Genomic DNA, 21,577 nt, shown 5'->3' on the forward strand with positions numbered 1-21,577 from the left:
CAGCCCTCCATTAGTCCCTCAGCCTTGTATTTTGAAGAGAGCAGCGACCCAGCCTATTCATCGTCTCCTGATAGGTGTAACCTCTCACAGTAAAAATCTGAAGACAAAAATGCTTTGCTCACACTTGCGCTCAACGCAGTGAGAGCAGGGATGGAGTTACAAGGGAGCCTGAGAAAAGCAGATTCACTGAGAATGGGTGGGCTGGGTTGGTCTGATCTGTGTGAATAAGCTGGTTAATCAGACTGTTGATGATCGGGGACTTGGTGTTCAGGGTAGTGGAGGAGCTCAAGTGACAGCCTTCAATATCAGGTTAATCTGCATTTATACAGCACATTTAATGTAATTAAATATCCCAAGGTGTTTCACAGGGACATTGTAAATCCGGGTTTCACAGATGATTTGGTAAAATTGTCCAAGTTCATGATCATGTGACAGAAAATACTGCTTCTCTCTGACTCTGCCTCCACACACTCCCTCCCTATTGACTGTAACACTAATTCATCCCACTATCCTCCTCCTGCTTTTCCCCAATTCTCCTCCCCTGACGATGCTGACTCTCGGGTTCAGTTTCTCTCTCACCTATTGCCCTCCCCAATATGTCACCCAGGTGTCTGAAGGGGGACGTCACAATCAAACCCAGTGACTACCCACATGTACTTTGTGTCAGGGCGGGGTCACTGCGCCCTCCCCCCACTCCCTTTTATCCCAGTCCCTGGAGTTTGGAGATTGGGCTCCGGATGGGTACTAGCGGCTGAATCCCCCATAGTCCCCCGCGCCGGGTAAATCGCTCTATCCAAAGGAGAAGAAAAGATGCGAATGCGCACGGAAGGTTATTCCAACTGAGGTCAAAAGGGCATCCATGACCACGTGACATCCGTTGCTTATTTATTTCAGTCGGCCAGCAACCAATGGAAAAACTTGGAGGACTGGAAGGACTCTGGTCCTCCAGCCAATCAAAACGCGGGCGTTGTGTTAATGACGTTTCAGCTTCATGCAGACTGAAACGTCCTGCTGTGCGGAACATCTGTGAGTAAAACACTTTCTTTTTTCCCCCTTTCCATTTATTTTCTCATTCGCACCTTCAATTGGTCACTTGCAGCAACTGAAGGGAAAGGAAGTGAATCCCGGGAGGGTGCAGACTCTGGAAAGCTTGGCCCAGGTCTCTCTCTCTTAAAGACATTGACATCCTTTGCTCCCTCAGCTTGACACGTTTATTTGTCTGGCGAAAAGGATTCATAGAATTTACAGTGCAGAAGGAGGCCAATTGTCCCACTGAGTCTGCACCGGCCCTTGGAAAGACCACCCCACCCACTTTAGCCCACCCCATCCCCGAAACCCAGTAACCTCACCTAAACATTTTGCACACTAAGGGCAATTTAGCATGGCCAATCCACCTAACTTGCACATCTTTGCACTGTAGGAGGAAACCGGAGCACCCAGAGGAAACCCACGCAGACAAGGGGAGAACGTGCTGACTCTGCACAGACAGTGAACCAAGCCGGGAATCGAACCTGGGACCCTGGAGCTGTGAAGGAACTGGCCTAACCACTGTGCTACCTTGCTGCCCCTGATGGTCTCTTTCCTAGTGTTCACAATTAAAGGGCTGGTTTCCCCAGGAGATGGCTGACATTTAAGGGGACAGTAAATTAATGTAGGATTGAAATATGTGTAGTGTTATATCATACAGATTAGATATATTGTTGGTTCTGTAATAAAGCACATTTATTATTATTTCTAGTTGTGTAATATAGTACTGTAGAGCTACGTTATATATTTCCAGAAGAGAAAATGCTGAAAAATCTCAGCCAGTCTGGCAACATCTGCAAGGACAGAAAAGAACTAATGTTTTCGAGTCCAGGTGACCTTTTGTCAAAGGGAAAAAGGATAGAAAGTGGGAGATATTTATACTGTAGGGTGAAGGAAAGAAAGATGAGTCAGAAACAAAGGAAAAAGAGTGCTAAAGGGCAGCACAGTAGCACAGTGGTTAGCACTGTGGTTTCACAGTGCCAGGGTCCCAGGTTCAAATCCCGGCTTGGGTCACTGTGCGGAGTCTGCACGTTCAGCCCGTGTCTGTGTGGGTTTTCTCTGGGTGCTCCGGTTCCTTCCCAAAAGTCCCGAAAGATGTGCTATTAGATAATTTGGACATTCTGAATTCTCCCTGTGTACACGAACACGTGCCGGAATGTGGCGACTAGGTGCTTTTCACAGTAACTTCATTGCAGTGTTAATGTAATTCTCCTTGTGACAATAAAGATTATTAATAAAATAAAGATTATAATGGCAGTCCCCAGAGAGAATAAAAGGTGTGAAAGACAAACAGCAGAGAAACTAAAATCAGAGGATAAGCTGTGACAGATGTGGGGAGAGGGGGGCATGGTTGGCAGAGAGGTAAAATGAGAAAAAGGGGGGAAGCAAAGGGAATGAAAAGTAAAGAATGGGGTGATAAGATAGGGGGAAAGAGTGAGGGGGAAGTATATATATGAAGAAAGACAAAGAAATAAAAGGTAATGGACAGTTAAAATGAAACGGAAAGAAAACAAAGGGGTTGAGGTAGGGTAGAGCTAATCATCTGAAGTTGTTGAATTTGATGTTGAGACCAGAAGGCTGTAGCGTGCCTAACCGGAAGATGATATGCTGTTCCTCCAGTTTGTGTTGAGCGTCACTGGAACCTTGCAACAAGCCAAGGACAGGCTTGGGAACAGGGTCTTGTGTTAAAATGGCAAGCAGGGGCAGCACGGTGGCACAGTGGTTAATCACTGCTGCCTCAGGGCGCCGAGGTCCCAGGTACGATCCTGGCTCTGGATCACTGTCCATGTGGAGTTTGCACATTTTCCCCGTGTCTGCTTGCCTTTTTGCCCCTACAACCCAAAGATGTGCAGATAGGAGGATTGGCACGGTAAAATTGTCCCTTTAATTGGGTACTCCAAATTCATATAAATAAATAAATAAAATGGCAAGCAACTGGAAGGTCAGGGTCCTGAATGTGCACAGACCGAAGGTGCTCAGCAAAGCGACCACTATTATCTAGAAGGACAAGAGCAGCAGATACCTGGGAACCCCACCACCTGGAGGTTCCCTTCCAAGTCACTCACCAGACCGACTTGGAAATATATCGCCATTCCTTCACTGTCGCTGGAGCAACATCCTGGAACTTCCTCCCTAAGAGCACAGTGCATGTGCAAGGAGGCCACTTACCACCACTTTCTGAAGGGCAACTAGGGATGGCCAACAAATACTCGCCTAACCAGCGACACCCAAATCCCGTACATTTATTTATTTTAATTTTTTTTTTTTTTTTTTTAAAGAGTTCCCAATTCAGGGGCAATTTAGCGTGGCCAATTCACCGACCCTGCACATCGTTTTACATTGTGGGGGTGAGACCAACGCAGACACTGGGAGAATGTGCAGACTCCACACGGACAGTGACACGTGGCCAGGATCTTCAATTAATTTAAAGTAGTGAAGCTTTTGAATTCTCTACCCCAGAGGACTGTTGAGCCTCAATCATCAAGTATTTTCAAGACAGAGATTGACAGGTTTCTCAATATTGAAGATATTGAGGGATATGGGGGATAGTGTGGGAAAATGGTGCTGAGGTAGATCGGCCAATGATCCCATTGAATGGTTGAGCAGGATCGATGGGCTGAATGGCCGACTGCAGCTTCAGTTTGTTATGATCCCTGTGTCCAGGACAGGAAGCAGTGAGCATGGATCTGTCACTCGGCCTGAATCAGCACCTTCAGGTGAATTGGGAGGGTGAATATTAGATGCAGCAGAGTAAGAATGGAGGGAGAGTGTGTGGGACGGAGATTTACAGCTTTTGAGCAACGAGAGAGGAAAGAATGTTCCAGAGAAATTAAAATAATCTGTTCTGAATTTCTATCCTGTCCTGACAGTGATGTCTTTTGTAAATTCCTTTTACAGGATGTTAAAAGGATAGGATTTACAGACCACAATCTCAAACATCACGCCTAGATCTGACAGTCACTCGATTCATCAGCCATTATCTAGAAGGAGTCGTGTTTGCCCAACCTGTTGGTTTCAAAACATTTTAAACATCAGTGTGACTGTAAAAGCACCGAGACACACGCACTGACTGGAAAGAGCTTTAACCAGTTACACAGCCTGAAAAAACATTACACCATTCACAGCGGGGAGAAACCATACACGTGTTCTGTGTGTGGTCAAAGATTCAACTGATAGTCCAAACTGGAGAGACTCGAGGAGACCCAAAACATGGAGAAATGGTGGAAATGTGGGGACTGTGGGAAGGGATACGGAGTCCCATCTGCACTGGAAGCTCATCGGCGCATTCACACTGGGGAGAGGCCGTTCACCTGCTCTCAGTGTGGGAAGGGATTCACTCGGTTATCCAACCTGCAGGCACACCAGCGAGTTCACACAGGGGAGAAGCCGTTCACCTGTTCTCAGTGTGGGAAGGGATTCACTCGCTTTTCCAACCTGCGGAGACACAAGTTTGTTCATGCTGGGGAGAAGCCGTTCACCTGCTCTCAGTGTGAGAAGGGATACAATGACTTACCCAGCCTGCGAAGACACGAGCTTGTTCACACTGGGCAGAGGCCGTTCACCTGCTGTGTGTGTGGGCAGGGATTCACTCAGTTATCCAGCCTGCAGACACACCAGCGAGTTCACACTGGGGCGAAGCCGTTCATTTGCACTCAGTGTGAGAAGGGATTCACTCACTTATCCAACCTGCGGCGACACCAGTTTGTTCACACTGGGGAGAGGCCGTTCACCTGCTCTCAGTGTGAGAAGGGATTCACTGAGTTCTCCAGCCTGCAGAGTCACCAGCGAGTTCACACTGGGGAGAAGCCGTTCATCTGCTCTCAGTGTGGGAAGGGATTCTGTGTTTCCTCGTCCCTGCTGAGACACCAACAAGTTCACAATTGATTACAGTGTTGGATTCTGCTGTTATAGTTTCTGCTTCAATTACATCCAGAGCTGCATTTCGTTCTGTCTTCTCTTTCTCTCTCAGGGAATCTGATACAAGAAAATGGATGCAACTGTGGCGAACAAGAAATATTAAAGGTTACATTAGATCAAAGGAAGAGGCTCATAAAGTGACCGAAATAAGCGTAAGCTTAAGGATTGGGAACTTGTTTTAGAATACAGCAAAGGAGGATCAATAAACTGATCAAGAGAAAATAGAACATGAGAGCAAACTGGCGAGAAACAAAAAACGACGGGAAAAGCTCCTATGGGAATGTGAAAAGGAAAAGATTAGCAAAGACCAATGTGGGTCCATTCCAGGCAGAGACAGGAGAGTTTATAATGGGGAATAAGGAAATGGCAGAGAAACTAAACAATGTGTGTCTGTCTTCACGGAGGAAGAGACAGAAATTGTCCTAAAAACACGAGAGAACCAAGGGACTAGTGAGCACGAGGAACTGAAGGAGATTAGTGAAAAAGTAGTACTGGAGAAATTAATGTGGTTGAAAGTTAATAAATCCCCAAACGTTGATGCTCTACATCCCAGAGTGTTGAAAGAGGCGGCTGTAGAGATAGTGGATACATTGGTGATCATCTTTCACAATTCTATAGATTCTGGAATGGTTCCTGCAGATTGGAAGGTGGTAAATATAACCCCACTATTTGAGGAGGGAGAGAGAAAACGGGGAACTACAGACCCATTAGCCTGACATCAGTAGGTGGGAAAATGCTACAATCTATTATAAAGGATGTGATAACATACGAATTAGGAGCAGGAGTAGGCCACTCGGCCCCTCGAGTCTGCTCCACCATTCAATAAGTTCACGGCTGATCTGATTGAAACCTCAAAACCACATTCCCGCTGACCCACCGATAACTTTTCACCTTCTTGGCAAGAATCTATCCAGCTCTACCTTAAAAATATTCACAGACTCTGTTTCCATTGCCCTTTGAGGAAGAGAGTTCCAAAGACTCGCGACCCTCTGAGAGAAAAGGTTCTCCTCTGCCTTAAATGGGCAAGTTATTACTTTTAAAGTGACTTCAATTTCTACATTCTCCCACCAGAGGAAACATCCTTTCCACATCCACCCTGTCAAGGCCCCTCAGGATCTTATACGGTTCAATCAAGTCACCTAAACTCTACAGGACACAGGCCCAGCCTGTCCAACCATTCCTCATAAGACCAGCCTCCAGTTCCAGGTATGAGTCCAGTAAACCTTCTCTGAACCGCGTCCAACACATTGACATCATTCCTTAAATGAGAACAATAATGTACACAGTGCTCCAGATGTGGTCTCACCAATGTCCTGCATAACTGAAGCATAACCTCCCTACTTTTATATTCAATTCCCCTCACAATAAACAATAACATTCTATTAGCTTTCCTAATTACTTGCTGTACCTGTATACTCGCCTTTTGTGATTCCTGCTCTTGGACACCCAGATCGCTCTGAATCTCAGCTCTGCAATCTATCACCATTTAGATAATAAGCTTTTTTATTCTTTGTGCCAAAAATGGACACTGTCACATTTTCCCACATAATATTAGATTTTACAGATCTTTTCCCACTCACGTAACCTATCTATATCCTTTTGTAACCTCCTTATGTCCTTTTCACAATTTACTTTCCTACCTATCTTTGTATCATTGGAACATAAGAGCAGGAGTTGGCCATTCAGCCCGTCGAGCCTGCTCCACCATTCAATACGATTATGGCTGATCATCCACTTCAATGCCTTTTTCCCCACACTATCCCCATATCCCTTTGTGTTATTGGTATTTAGAAATCTGTCAGTCTCTGCTTTAAACACGCTCAGTGACTGAGCTCCCACAGCCCTCTGGGGTAGAGAATTCCAAAGATTCACAACTTGTAGATTTCTATTGATCAAATGATTGTCCTGTTCTATTCCCGTACCCCTGTCGGTTTATTTCCCTCAAAAGCCCATACAATTTCCTATTGGAAACATTTCATCATCTCCGCTTCTACCCCCTTCGTAGGAAGTGGATTTCAGATATTTCCCAAATACGGCCAAACTCTGGTTCAAGTCTAAGATTTTCTTCAAATGTAAACGAGAATCAAAGGGCAAAGAAGGAGGCCATTAAGCCCAGCATTCCCATGCTAGCTCTTTGAATGAACAGTCTAATTGGTCCCATCACCCTGCAAGTTTATTTTCCTGCAGAATCTGTCCAGTTCCCTTTTGAAAGTTACAGTAGAATTTACTTCCTGCACCATTGTCAGGCAGTGAATCCCAAATCACAACAAGTCATTCTGTTTTAAATCAAATACTTTCATGAGATACTGTGTTTGGATTTTCACAGGGTATTTGAAATGAAGTGAAAGACATGGTTGTTACATAAAATCAAGCCTCAGTCTTTATGAGTGATCTTTGAGTGGACCGAGTGTGATATATCCAAGTTTGGGGACTAGTTCTAAAAATCAATTACATTTATTTGAGCGTCACAATGGCACAGTAGTTAGCACTGTTGCCTCACATCACCAGGGATCCATGTTCAATTCTGGCCAAGGTCACTGTGTGTGTGGGGTTTGTACGTTCTCCCATTCTGTGGGTTTCCACTGAGTGCTCTGGTTTCCTCCCACAGTCCTGATGTATGGGTTAGGGGGATTGGCCCTGATAAATTGCCCCTCACTGTCCAGGGATGTGCAGATTAGGTTATGGGGTTACGGGTGAGTGGATAAAAGCAAATTCCTGTGGATGCTGGGATCTGAAACGAAAGAGAAAATGCTGGAAAATCTCAGCAGGTCTGGCAGCATCTGTAGGGAGAGAAAAGAGCTAATGTTTCGAGTCCAGTGATTCTTTGTCAAAGCTAACAGTCAGAGACTGGGGAATATTACCTCGTTTCCCTGGGTTTCTGTGGCTATGACTCATCTTTCATTCTCACTCCACCGTATAAATATTCCTCACATTTTCTGACTGTTAACTTTGACAAAGAATCATTGGACTTGAAACGTTACTTCTCTTCTCTCCCTACAGATGCTGCCAGACTTGCTGAGATTTTCCAGCATTTTCTCTTTTGTTACGGGTGAGTGGATATGGGTAGAGTGCTCTTTGGAAGAGTCAGTGCCGACTCGATGGGCTGAATGGCCTCCTTCTGCACTCAAGGGATTCTATATCTATTTCTATAACACCTTTCATGACCACACAATCCCCTAAAGCTTTTTACAGCCTTTGAAGTACTTTTGAAGTTTAGTCACTGTTGTAACGTCAGAAATTCTGGGTATGCCTCATTAATAATATTTTGTTTTAAAAAATCACTCGTCCAACTTCACTGTTGTAAGTAACAAAGTTAAGGAAGCCAAGTTAAACTCGGAAACGTGACTGGACCTTTATTTTAAAAATTCATCCTGTATAAACCAAACTGTTTCTCGAAACTGCTGAATGAGACGAAATTATTTAAAGTAACAAATTGTTCCAGAATTTTGTAAAGCTACAGGGTATCATATCCTGCCAAAGTCTGGCTCAAGTCTAAGACTTATTGTTCAATCCAATCAAAGTTAGTAAGAAAGAAAGTGATTGTCTTCCATAAAACAATCTTTTTCAACGGGACTGGTTTAGCACAGGGCTAAATCGCTGGCTTTGAAAGCAGACCAAGGCAAGCCAGCAGCACGGTTCAATTCCCGTACCAGCCTCCCCGAGCAGGTGCTGGAATGTGGCGACTAGGGGCTTTTCACAGTAACTTCATTTGAAGCCTACTTGTAACAATAAGCGATTTTCATTTCAACCAGTGGATATTGTATTAACCAAATGTATTAATTAAAGATTACTGTATTAATTAGCTACCTGTCAGTAACCGATGACTGATTAAGTAATGAGCATTAATTGAGTGACAATTAAATAATCAACAATGAATCAGTAAGTTATAGTAAGAGAGTTTTATTTCCTGTAAAAATGTAAAAGCTTAATTGCTGTGTATGTAAAATATGTGCAATGAGGATAAATGTACTGGCTAGAGAGACCTTCAAGCTCTGATCAGCCTCAACATTTGAAACTGTATGAATAAGGGATTGTATAGAATCAGATAAAGGGATAATATGAAACAGTTCTATTGTATTCCTGTCTGAGATAATGAGAGAAGGTGGTGTTAGTAATTGGGGATCCAATTAAATTAATCCAGTGACCAAATTGATCAATGGTCATGTTACAACAGTATTTTAAAATAAATACTGACGGGAAGTAATGGTCACTTTGGGGATAAAAGTAGAGGTTCTGAAGGTCTTCCTTGCTGGCCAAGTACTGAAGATTCCCGAGGCCGGGTTCCAAGGAAATTACTGTCAAAGAAGGAGCCAGAGAGGGTTATGCTTCTACAGACTATCACCCACATGAAGTTGTAAAAGTCAATGTCTTAAAGTTTCTTTGAATAAACTTTTTAAATTTAATATAAAGAGAATTCGGTCTTTGCCTTAATTGCTTTGTCAGAACCAAAGTGAATTTATTAAATGGTAGGTTGGGGGTGGCTGAAATCAATAAAGTTCCAGATAACAAGATCAGACAACAGAAATCTTCAATTTAAAAACTTGCATTTCTATAGCACCTTTCACAACCACAGGATGTCGCAAAGTGCTTTCCAGCCAATGAAGTGCCTTTTGAAGTGTAGTCATTGTTTTAATGTAGGAAACACAGCAGCCAATTTACACACAGCAAGATCCCACACACACCAATGTGATAATGAGCAGATGATCTGTTTTTAGTGATGTTGATTGAGGGATAAATATTGACCAGGACAGTGGGGATAACTCCCCTGCTCTTCTTCAAAATAGTGGCTGTGGGAACTTTTACACCCACCTGCGAGGGGCAGACAGAGCCTCAGTTTAACATCTTATTTTCATAGATTATCATAGAATTTACAGTGCTGAAGGAGGCCATTCGGCCCATCGGGTCTGCACCGGCTCTTGGAAAGAGCACCCTACTCAAGGTCAACACCTCCACCCTATCCCCACAACCCAGTCACAACACCAAGGGCAATTTTGGACACTAAGGGCAATTTATCATGGCCAATCCACCTAACCTGCACATCTTTGGACTGTGGGAGGAAACCGGAGCACCCGGAGGAAACCCATGCACACACGGGGAGGATGCGCAGACTCCGCACAGACAGTGACCCAAGCCGGAATCAAACCTGGGACCCTGGAGCTGTGAAGCAATTGTGCTACCCACAAGGCTACCGTGCTGCCCGAGAATAACAGGGCTTGCACACCAGTTATTTGAAAGAAGGCTGTTCTTTCAGCCTCCCTCTGTGCTGGGACGAGGAATGTTGGATGTGATTTTTGTTTTCGGGTCCTTGGACTGGGATTTGAACCCACAATCTTCTGACTCAGAGGTGAGAGAGCTGCCCACTGAGCCACGGCTGACACTATAGACAATACAAAGTTAGAAAGGGAAAGTTATCTTTTAAAACTCCCACCCTTTGTCTCCCCTCTCACCCACTTTCCCTAAAGTACATCAATGTGACATGAAAAGGGGTGGCACGGTAATAATAGAAACCCCAGTCTAAATAACATGGATTTGATTGGCAAATGTTGAAGTCTGGGTTTAGAGCCACAAGTATTGACTTCCCATTTGAGCCTCGGGCACCTTTCTGTGTCTATTGCTCTTGTCAATGACAGCCAGGAGACGGAGCTGAGGCTGAATTTAGCTGAGAATAACAGGGCTTGCGCACCAGTTGGGAAACTTCCATGGGCGTCGCACTAAGAGAGAGACAGGAAGGTGCTGGAGGACTGACTGGGAAATGGGCCTCCAACCAATTATATCGGTCACTCGGAGCTAAAGAGAAACCCGTCTCTTTAAATACATATACAGGAAAGAGGCTGCAATGAAATCTGTCCCTTTTAACCTGCACAAAAACAGGAGGCTCAGATTCACAGGCTGCAGGAGGAGACCATTCAGCCCATCGTGCCCCTGCTATCTCTTTGAAAGGACTCTCCCATTCATCCAACTGCTCTGCCCTTTCCCCACAGCCCTGCAAATTCTTCCCATTCAAGATTTTACTCTTTGGAAAGATACAATTAAATCTGCTTTCAGGCAGATCAGAGCAGCTCGCTGTGTCAAATAAAATAAAATCTCATCTCCCCTCTGGCTCCTTTGCCAATTACCTCAGAGGGACTCACTTTCCGTTAAAGAGCCTGTCAACCCCTCTCACCCACTTTCCCTAAAGTACATCAACCTAATGCAAAGTCTAGAAAAATCAAATATTTTTACTGATAATCGTTTATTAATGAAACAGAACATGGTTAAAAAACAGAAAATGACTTGAGGATCAAAGACAACCAGAGTAAAAGGATGTTCACAATGTTATGAACCCAAACGGTTTGTCTTTAATTCATCTGTAGCCTGTTCCCTGCCCTCTTTGTGGAACACCTCCGCTCAGTCCACAAGCATGATCCTGACCTTCTGCTTGCTGCCATTAGAATTCACCACCTTTCTCTCATACATAGAAGATGGGAGCAGGAGGAGACCTTTTGGCCCTTCGAGCCTGCTCCACCATTCATTACGATCATGGCTGATCATCCAACTCAAGAGTCTAATTCTGCTTTATCCCCATAGCCTTCAAACCCATACGCCCCAAGTGCTATATCTAGCCGCCCCAAGTGCTATATCTAGCCGCCTCTTGAATATATTCAATGTTTTAGCATCAACTACTTCCTGTGGTAATGAATTCCACAGGCTCACCACTCTTTGGGTGAAGAAATGTCTCCTCATCTCTGTCCGAAATGGATCCTCAGACTGTGACCGCTGGTTCTGGCCACACCCACCATCGGGAACACCCTCCCTGCATCTACCCTAGTCCTGTCTAGTCCTGTTAGAATTTTATACGTCTCTCTGAGATCCCCCCCCTCATTCTTCTGAACTCCAGCGAGAACAATCCCAACCTCGTCAATCTCTCCTCTTATGACAGTCCCGCCATCCCTGGAATCAGTCTGGTAAACCTTCGCTGCACTCCCTCGAGAGCAAGAACATCCTTCCTCAGAAAAAGAGACCAAAACTGCACACACTATTGTCGGTGTGGCCTCACCAAGGCCCTGTATAAATACAGCAACATGTCCCAGCTTCTGTACTCGGAACCATGCTCACATTTCAGTCCTCGGCCTGCTGCAATGTTCCGGAGAAGCCCAACACAAGCTGGACCAACAGCCCCTCATCTTCCCAAGAGGCACTTTACAGCCTTCTGGACTCAACATTGAGTTCAACAACTTCACACACTGAACTCTCTCCTCCATTTTGATTTGTTTTTTTGCCGAGTGCCAGTCTGCATCTTGTTTTCATGTTATTTTGCTTCCAGCCAGAGCTGTCCTTTATTCTGCCATTCCTCTGGACCAATACTTTGTTTCTTTACCACAACCATTACCTCTCCCTTTGCCTTTTGTTCCAGGACATTTTTGACATTTAATCTCACCCACACTCTAACCAATCCCTGACTTTCCCTTTTGTTCTACATGACCCTCCCCCTTTCTCACCAGCATCGACTGGGAACCCATCTGGCCCCGCTGCCTTCCCTGCCTGCATCCTCCCAATCGCCACCTTCACCTCCTCCATCCCCTCCTCCAACCCTGCCCTCTCCACCTCCCCAACCTCGGGCACTCTAACCCACCCAGAAACTCCCTCATCTCCTGCTCCTCCTCTGGTGGTTCTGATTTATACAAGTCCCTATAGAACTCCTCAAACACCTTATTAATCTGTTCTGGAGCCACCACCAGCTCCTCCATCCTGTCCCGCACCCAAACTATCTCCCTTGTTGCGGCCTCCCTACGGAGCTGACCTGCCAATATACACCCTGCCTTCTCCCCATACTCATAGACAGTCCCCCTTGCTCTTCTCAACTGATGCACATCTTTGCCTGTGGACAATAGGTCCAACCTCGCCTCCAACTCCTTCCTCGTTACCAGGAACCCTGGGTCCGCGTTCCCCGCTCATCACCCATCCATCCCAAAATCTCTTCTAGCAGTATTTGGCGTTCCTCACTCTCCTTCCGACCACCTTGACCTTAAACGGGATCACCTCCTGTTCCTGCCAGAATTGCCCCATCCACTTCCTCTTGCAAACACCTCACCCAGTATCGAGCCCCTCCCCCCACCATTCATACCTCCCAGGGCCATTGAAACCTGTTTGACCAGGTTCCAATGACCGTGACCCCTCCCCCACCACACTCCCGTTCACTAAGCAACCTACGTTTCCTCGTGTGGTGACCCCTGCTAGAGTCCCCCATCCTCTCCACCCCCTCCTCAGTAACTGAGCCCCACGTCCCTGAAACCAAGAAACAATACAGAACCACACCATAAGGAAAAAAACACAACACTCGTAGATAAATGGGGGAGGGGGGGGGGGGGGAGTTTAAGAGACAGAAACAAAACCCCAATCAAATAGAAACCCCTCAATAATAGAATGCAATCCCCGTCCCCACCAACCAAGCCCAAATCCCAACTCTCATCTCAGTCTCAGTCCTTCAGCCTGAACGAACGCCTCTGCCGCCTCCAAATAAAAGTCCTTTGAGTTATGAGTGACTCTCAGCTTTGCTGGGTAGACCACACCAAATCTCACTCTGCTGCCATACAATGCCCCCTTCACCCGTCCAAAGGACGCCCGCCTTCTCACCAACTCCTCCATCAGTTCTTGGTATCTGCATCTACCAACACCTTCCCACTTCACATCCGCTAACTAATGGCATTCTGCTCTTTTATTACTGCCCTGGTGGGGAATGCCACCCAAGGCTGCACTTAGCATTATTCCTGCACTGAGGATCTCCAAAAGGAAAGCTGCTCACTGCAGGAATAATGGTAAGTGAAGCCGCCTTGACCCCCCTGACTCGACCCCCGGACTCTCCAATGTCCCAACTCACCTATAAGAGAGTCCTTGGGCCTCCCCACCCCACCTCACATGGGCAGTGCACCCCGGGCTTCAAACCCAGTGCAAGCAAAATGCCAGCCTGACACCATGGCACTGCCCATGTGGTACCCTGGCAGTACCCCTGCCAGCCTGACAGTGCTACCTGGGCACCCCAGAAGTACCAGGCTGGCACCTGGGTGGCATGAAGGGTGCCTAGCTCAAAACCTTCTCATTTATGTGGTAGCCGTGGAAGCAGACTATAACCGTCCTTGGTGGCTCATTCACTCAGACTTCGGCCTGAGTGACCGATGTGGCCTGTCCAACTCAGAGCGGGAATGTTGTTCCTCCTCCTCCATCAATGCAGCAAAAATCTTTGCAAAGTACTCGGTCGGCCTCAGGCCCTCCACTCCTCAGGCAGCCCACGATTTTCAAATTTTCCCTCCTTGACCAGTTCTCCAGGTCTCCTACCTTAGCTCTGAGCCTTTGTTGACTCCTGTTACTCTCCACAGCTCCTCGCCCATCGAGGCGAACTGGTCACTGTGTTGTGACAGTGTCTCCTTCCCCCCCCCCCCCCTTCAACTTCTGTCCTTGCTCCCACACTTCGACAGACGTCTTCATCTCTGCCACCTTTACCAGGGCAATCGTCTCCTTCACCCACTCTAAAGTGAATCAGGCATCTCCCTCCGAAGAACCTCCAAACACTTGGCAAACAGCCTTTCAAACTCCACTGTAGCGATAAGACCCTGTTTGTGCTAAAATGACTGATTGCAGGCATGATGGGAAGGTTTTGGTCAACTTGAAATGAGCCTTGTTACTTTTTGACTGGTGACCTATTTAGAATCTGCAATGCACTGATGGAAAAGATTGTGAAATGCCGAGCAGAACCTGAGTTGACACCTTTAACCACAATGTCTGAAGAATGGATCTAGGGTTAGAAGAAAAATGTCATTCAACAGTTCGAAGTAGAGTAAATTTGACCTGTCTGGGACACTGGTCAGAAGGAGAATAAGAACCAAGCATCAAAGATTCCGTTTCAGCGACGACCGAGGATCAACCTGGACAAATGGGTGAGGCTCAGAGAATAGAACAGACCTCCGAGAGGAATGTGGCCAATTCAGTTCAAAGGGGTAATATCTACTTATGTCTGAAGCTCTGACATCACCTCGGTCAGAGTTTCCCCGGTGAGGGGAGCGGCCCCACCCGACGACCCAGCCCCGCATCTTCCTTCCTGCAGGACTCACAGCAGCACTCGCTGGCGGACCTTCGCTCGCCCCCTTCTTTCCAGCACCTTTCCTCTGGGACTTCGACATTCCTCAACCTCCTTATGACATCCCACAACAACCTATGTAAAAACTACCCCAAAACCAGGCATAAACATCCAAAAATCCGAGACTCTCGCAGGAGCCACCTAATGTGTGACATCCAACGACATGTTGTCACCGGAATCCCCGGAATGAACAATATCAATATGACACCAGCATCAACATATTAACGACAGGCCATTCATCTGCTCTGTCTGTGGACAGAGCTTCTCTCAGTCAGGCAGCCTGCTGGCACTGGGGAGAGGACATTGGAAAATGTTCCAGGAGCGGGATGGAATTCAGCCAATCCTCCAGCCTGTTGACACACCAGCGAGTTCAAACTGGGGAGCTGCTGTTTCCATGTACTCTGTGCGGATAGAGAGTCACTCACTCATCCCACTTCCTGACACACCAGCGACTCCTTGTTTGACTGCAGGGGTTGGACTCTGCTGAGTGAAATATTCACTCTGTCTGAGCCCCTCAATTACACACAACTCAATTCAATCTCCCTTCAGCCTCCTCTGTTCCAATGAGAACAACCCCAGTCTCTCCAATCGTTCCTCATAGTTAAAATTCTCCATCCTGGGTAACATCATCATAAATCCCCTCTGCAGCCTCTCTCGTGTGATCACATCCTTCCTGTAATGTGGTGACCAGAACTGTCCACAGTGTTCCGGCTGTGGTCTAACTGGTGTTTGATACAGTTCCAGCACAATGTCCCTGTTCTTCTCTTCTTGGCCCTCGGCTACCAAAGGAAACTATCCCACCTGCCTTCCTAAGCACTGATAACAGAGAGTGAGAGGCAGCCGAGAGTGACAGAAGGAGAGAGAGGCAGCAGAGGGAGAGAGAGGCACCAGAGAGAGAGGAGAGCACCAGAGACCGAGAGAGGCAGGAGAGAGAGAGAGGAGAGAAAAGAGAGAGAGAGAGAGAGAGAGAGGCACCCTAGTCAGTAACAAAAATAAGTAATGAAATTGTGTGCCGACAGAGATCTGCTTGAACTGACACCACTTTATTCACAGACTAACAGAGTAATCACTGTACTTGAAACAATGTTATTCACTTTTGGAATTGAATGAATTAAGGGTCAGATTAACTATATCACCCTCAGTGTCAGATAGGTCTGTTTAATACAGGACAGGGTCAAACCCAGTGTCCAATATTAGAGGTCTCTGTGGCTGTTGGATGCCTGGTTTCACTGCACAGCTGACAAGCCCACAGCTTCAATGAACTGTCTACCCAGGGTCTGTTTCTAAACCCTCATCACAACATATTACTTGGTTAGCTATTTATATATGGTCATCATGGTCAGACAGCTAACACAAAGCTCAACCAGAAACTATGGTTCTTCTTTCTACTGATTCCAGCACCTACAAGGAGTGACGGCATCTCCAGCGCACAGCTCTGTTGCTGGGCTGTCATTGACATGAGCAATAGAGAGGCAGATGTTGCCTGAGGCATTATGGGAAGTTGAAACTTGTAGCTCTAAATCAACTGTGTAAGATTTCTGAAAAGATCAGTAACTTTAAAAGATAAATTCTAAACCCAGTGAACAAATGAAAGAGTCATAAGGCAAAAACTTCAAGTTTTATGAATTCTACTGCAGAAAACTAGAAACAACAATGCCTAAACACTATTTTTATTAGGAATGTATCTCTTAAACTATCAATAGACTTTGCCCTTTTACTTTTTAAAATTTTAGAGTACCCAATTTACCCGTGCACATCTTTGGGTTATTGGGGTGGAACCCACGCAAACACGGGGTGAATGCACAAACTCCACACGGACAGTGACCCAGAGCCGGGATTGAACCTCGGACCTCGGCATCGTGAGGCAGAAGCACTAACCACTGCACCACTGTGCTGCCACTTTGCCCTTTAATATGGTAATGCCGGCATTGGTCTGGGGTGAGCACAGTAAGAAGTCTTATAGCACCAGGTTAAAATCCAACAGGTTTGTTTTGAATCAGTAGCTTTCGGAGCGCAGCTCTTTCCTCAGGCAAATGAAGAGGTGGGTTCCAGAAACATATATATAGATAAAGTCAATGATGCAAGACAATACTTTTGAATGCCAGTCTGCAGGTAATTAAGTCTTTACAGGTCCAGACAGAGTGACTGGACAGTTGGTAGGATTTTGCAAGCCCAGGCCAGATGGTGGGGGTGGGGAGAGGGGAGGGGGGGGGGGGTTGAATGTAATGCAACATGAATCCAAGGTCCCGGTTGAGGCCGTACTCATGTGTGCAGAACTTGGCTATAGGTTTCTGCTCAGCGATTCTGCATTGTCGCGCGTCCTGAAGGCTGCCTTGGAGCGGCTATCCCTCTTAATAATAATATTTATTTTTGTCACAAGTAGGCTTACATTAACACTGCAATGGGGCAGCACGGTGGCACAATGATTAGCACTGGCGCCGAGGTCCCAGGTTCGATCCCAGACCTGGTCATTGTCCATGCGGGGTTCGCGCAGTCTCACCGTGTTTGAGTGGGTTTCACCCCCACAACCCAAAGATGCGCAGCCTAGGTGGATTGGCTATGCTAAATTGCCCCTTAATTGGAAAAATGAATTGGGTACTTTAAATTTTTTTTAAAACACGGCAATGAAGTTACTGTGAATCTCCCCTCATCGCCACATTCCGGCACCTGTTAGGGTACACAGAAGAAGAACCCAGAATGTTCAATTCACTAATAGCACGTCTTTCAGGCATTCTAGTACGAGAGGTAATAGTCTTAGGATAAGACTGAGGAAGGAGCAGTGCTCCGAAAGCTAGTGTTTGAAACAAACCTGTTGGACTTTAACCTGGTGTTATCAGACTTCTTATTGTGCTCACCCCAGTCCAACGCCGGCATCTCCACGTCACAGGATAAGATGGGCAGCATGGTAGCACAGTGTTTAGCACAGTTGCTTCACATCTCGAGGGTTCCAGGTTCGATTCCGGCTTTGGTCACTGGCTGTGTGGAGTCTGCATGTTCTGCCCGTGTCTTTGGAGGTTTTGTACGGGAGCTCCGGTTTCCTCCCACAGTCCAAATATGTGGAGGTTAGGTGGATTGGCCATGATAAAAGGTGGATTGGCCATGAGGACATGAACAGTGCGGTAGATAACGGGGAGCCAATGGATGTGGTATATCTGGATTTCCAGAAAGCCTTTGACAAGGTGCCACACAAAAGGTTGTTGCATAAGATAAAGATGCATGGCATTAAGGGGAAAGTAGGAGCATGGATAGAGGATTGGTTAATTAATAGAAAGCAAAGAGTGGGGATTAATGGGTGTTTCTCTGGTTGGCAATCAGTAGCTAGTGGTGTCCCTCAGGGATCAGTGTTGGGCCCACAACTGTTCACAATTTACATAGATGATTTGGAGTTGGGGACCAAGGGCAATATGTCCAAGTTTGCAGACGCCACGAAGATAAGTGGTAAAGCAAAAAGTGCAGAGGATACTGGAAGTCTGCAGAGGGATTTGGACAGGCTAAGTGAATGGGCTAGGATCTGGCAGATGGAATACAATGTTGACAAATGTGAGGTTATCCATTTTGGTAAGAACAACGGCAAAAGGGATTATTATTTAAATGATAAATTAAAACATGCTGCTGTGCAGAGCGATCTGAGTGTGCTAGTGCATGAGTCGCAGAAAGTTGGTTTTCAGGTGCAACAGGTGATTAAGAAGGCAAATGGAATTTTGTCCTTCATTGCTAGAGGGATGGAGTTTAAGACTAGGGAGGTTATGCTGCAATTGTATAAGGTGTTAGTGAGGCGACACCTGGAGTAGTGTGTTCAGTTTTGGTCTCCTTACTTGAGAAAGGACGTACTGGCACTGGAGGGTGTGCAGAGGAGATTCACTAGGTTAATCCCAGAGCTGAAGGGGTTGGATTACGAGGAGAGGTTGAGTAGACTGGGACTGTACTCGTTGGAATTTAGAAGGATGAGGGGGGATCTTATAGAAACATATAAGATTATGAAGGGAATGGATAGGATAGATGCGGGCAGGTTGTTTCCACTGGCGGGTGAAAGCAGAACTAGGGGGCATAGCCTCAAAATAAGGGGAAGTAGATTTAGGACTGAGTTTAGGAGGAACTTCTTCACCCAAAGGGTTGTGAATCTATGGCATTCCTTGCCCAGTGAAGCAGTAGAGGCTCCTTCATTAAATGTTTTTAAGATAAAGATAGATAGTTTTTTGAAGAATAAAGGGATTAAGGGTTATGGTGTTCGGGCCGGAAAGTGGAGCTGAGTCCACAAAAGATCAGCCATGATCTCATTGAATGTCGGAGCAGGCTCGAGGGGCCAGATGGCCTACTTATGTTCTTATGTTCTTATGATAAATTGCCCTTAGTATCCAAAAAGGTTAGGTGGGTTCACTGGGTTACGGGGATGGGGTGGAGACGTGGGGTGCTCTTTCCAGGGGCCGGTGCAGACTCGATGGGCTGAATGCCCTCCTTCTGAACTGTAAATTCTATGATTCCACTGGATGCTTCAGTTTATCCCACAAGCCCCGAAAGACATGCGGTTAGATAATTTGGACATTCAGAATTCTCCCTCTGTGTGCCCGAACAGGCGCCAAAATGTGTAGCGTAGGGGCTTTTCAGAGTAACTTCATTGCAGTGTTAATGTAAGCCTACTTGTGACAATAAAGATTATTGAAAAAAAAGGCAGCAAATTCAAAACAGAGTTGAGGAGAAGCTGCTTCTCCCAAAGGGCTGTGAATCTGTGGAATTCACTACCCCAGAGTGCGGTGAAGCTGGGACAGTGAGTAAATTTAGGGAGGAGTTAGACAGATTTTTAATCGGGTTGAAGGGTTCTTCTCCATGGGCCAAATGGCCTAATTCTGCTCCTATATCTGATGACCTTATGAAAAGGGGAGACATTGATTTGCTCCCAGATGTTGCCCAGAGGAGAATGTTTTAGTCTGAAACTCATTGTCCAACCTCAACATTGTGATGTCACAAAGGAGCTCGTCCTCTTAATCAACCAATAGGAATAAGCCCGCTCCGCGGTGACGTCACTGCCCAGCGCGCAGATGCGGGAGCCCCGCCCCCACCCTTTGTTCTCCTTCCCCCACATATCCTCGAGACAAGTTTTTCAGGCAACCAGCTGACAGTTCCGGCCGTCGGTGAAAGCCGTCCCCCAGCCCTGATACGGGACTGCGCATGTCTAAGGGAAGGGGAAGCTGCGCATGTGTAGAGGAGCTCACTTCCGCTGACATTACTGCTCAGGTGTTGACCAATAGGAAGATTGGAGGACCGGAAGGACTCTGCTCCTCTGCCAATCAGAGCTCCCCATTGTCTCAATGCGGAAGCTGGACATGGCGGTTTCTGCCGAGCAAAACTGTTGTTCCTCCAACCCTGAATGAGCTTGAGCTTCAGACAGACTGAACCTTCCTCCTGTCTCCAACATCTGTGAGTAACTCTTTTATTGTCGTCACAATTATTACAGAAACCAATTTACAAGGCTCCAGACTTCATTACACTTCAAATTAACATTAAACAGTCACCGAACACGAAACAGCTGCAAGGCACAAGGCCCAATTACATTTCACAGTAACGTTGTAACAGTCATTGAACACAAACAGCTGCAAGGTGCAGGGCCGAAATACGTTTCCAGATACCAATTAACCAGTCACTTATCACAACCAGGCGCAAGGCACAGGCCCTACTCATAGTTCAAGTAACAATCAGACAGTCACATAACACGAACAGTCGTGAGGCACAAGGCCACGAAACCAAACGACCGTTCCAAAAGCAAGAAAGAACAGAAAACCACAAAACACAAGTACATCGAGGCAACGACCTCTAAACATACAAACAAGCAGTCGTGGGGCACAAGGCCTCGAAACCATACGACCACTCCAAAACAAACAGAAAAGAAAAGACAAAAAACAAAGCCCAAAAGTACAACACAAAACACAGGCACATTTCAAGCTGACGACCTCTAAACACATGACAAGCAGTCGCGAGGCACAAGGCCCCGATACAATACGGCCGCTCTGGTACAAATGACCCACAGGGCCTCGATTCATTTTAACAGTATCATATCAGAAACCCAATCACCAGGCCTTAATTCACCCCAGAAAAGATTTAACAGGATAGAATCAATCACCGAACACTAATCCCTGCTCACCCACCCCCGTTCACCCTGCCCTGCAGCCGACACCCTGGGGGAAAGGCCCCTCCTCACTAAGAGCACAGACCACCGGGGAGCCAGACCCGGGTGCGGCGGAGGAGAGAGGGTTCCCCCCTCCTGGACCCCGCCCAAAGGCACGGGATCATTTGGAGGGAGAGCAGTTTCGCACCAACTAGCGTTCCACCACAATTTCTAAATACCATTTCAGGGAGACCCGAAATGAGTTGAATGTCATAGGCTGCTAAATAAAACAAAAGCAAAGAAACCATGAAAACAAAATCCCTTAGCACACATAGAAAAGTCTATAAAAAAAGAGTCCATTAATTGTGCACGTTCCACATCATGACCCCGGCTCTCCAGCCGAAATTTCACAAGGAACAACA

At 46.3% G+C, this 21,577-nt stretch overlaps 1 protein-coding gene across 2 annotated transcripts; it reads left to right on the forward strand.

The window, feature by feature from the left end:
• The first annotated feature begins 887 nt into the window (after nt 1-887).
• On the forward strand, nt 888-9,358 carry LOC140420066 (uncharacterized). 2 transcript variants are annotated; one of them, XM_072504095.1, is made up of 3 exons: nt 888-1,026; nt 1,421-1,573; nt 3,925-9,358. In XM_072504095.1, exon 3 carries the CDS (start codon nt 4,237-4,239, stop codon nt 4,909-4,911), a length of 675 nt encoding a protein of 224 aa, XP_072360196.1. In that variant the 5' UTR covers nt 888-1,026; nt 1,421-1,573; nt 3,925-4,236; the 3' UTR covers nt 4,912-9,358. The 2 variants fall into 2 exon arrangements, with proteins under 2 accessions (XP_072360196.1, XP_072360195.1); XM_072504094.1 differs by lacking the exon at nt 1,421-1,573.
• The last annotated feature ends 12,219 nt before the right edge of the window (nt 9,359-21,577 follow it).

Source organism: Scyliorhinus torazame, chromosome 5 (genome assembly GCF_047496885.1).
Source record: "Scyliorhinus torazame isolate Kashiwa2021f chromosome 5, sScyTor2.1, whole genome shotgun sequence".
Taxonomy (NCBI): Eukaryota; Metazoa; Chordata; class Chondrichthyes; order Carcharhiniformes; family Scyliorhinidae; genus Scyliorhinus; species Scyliorhinus torazame.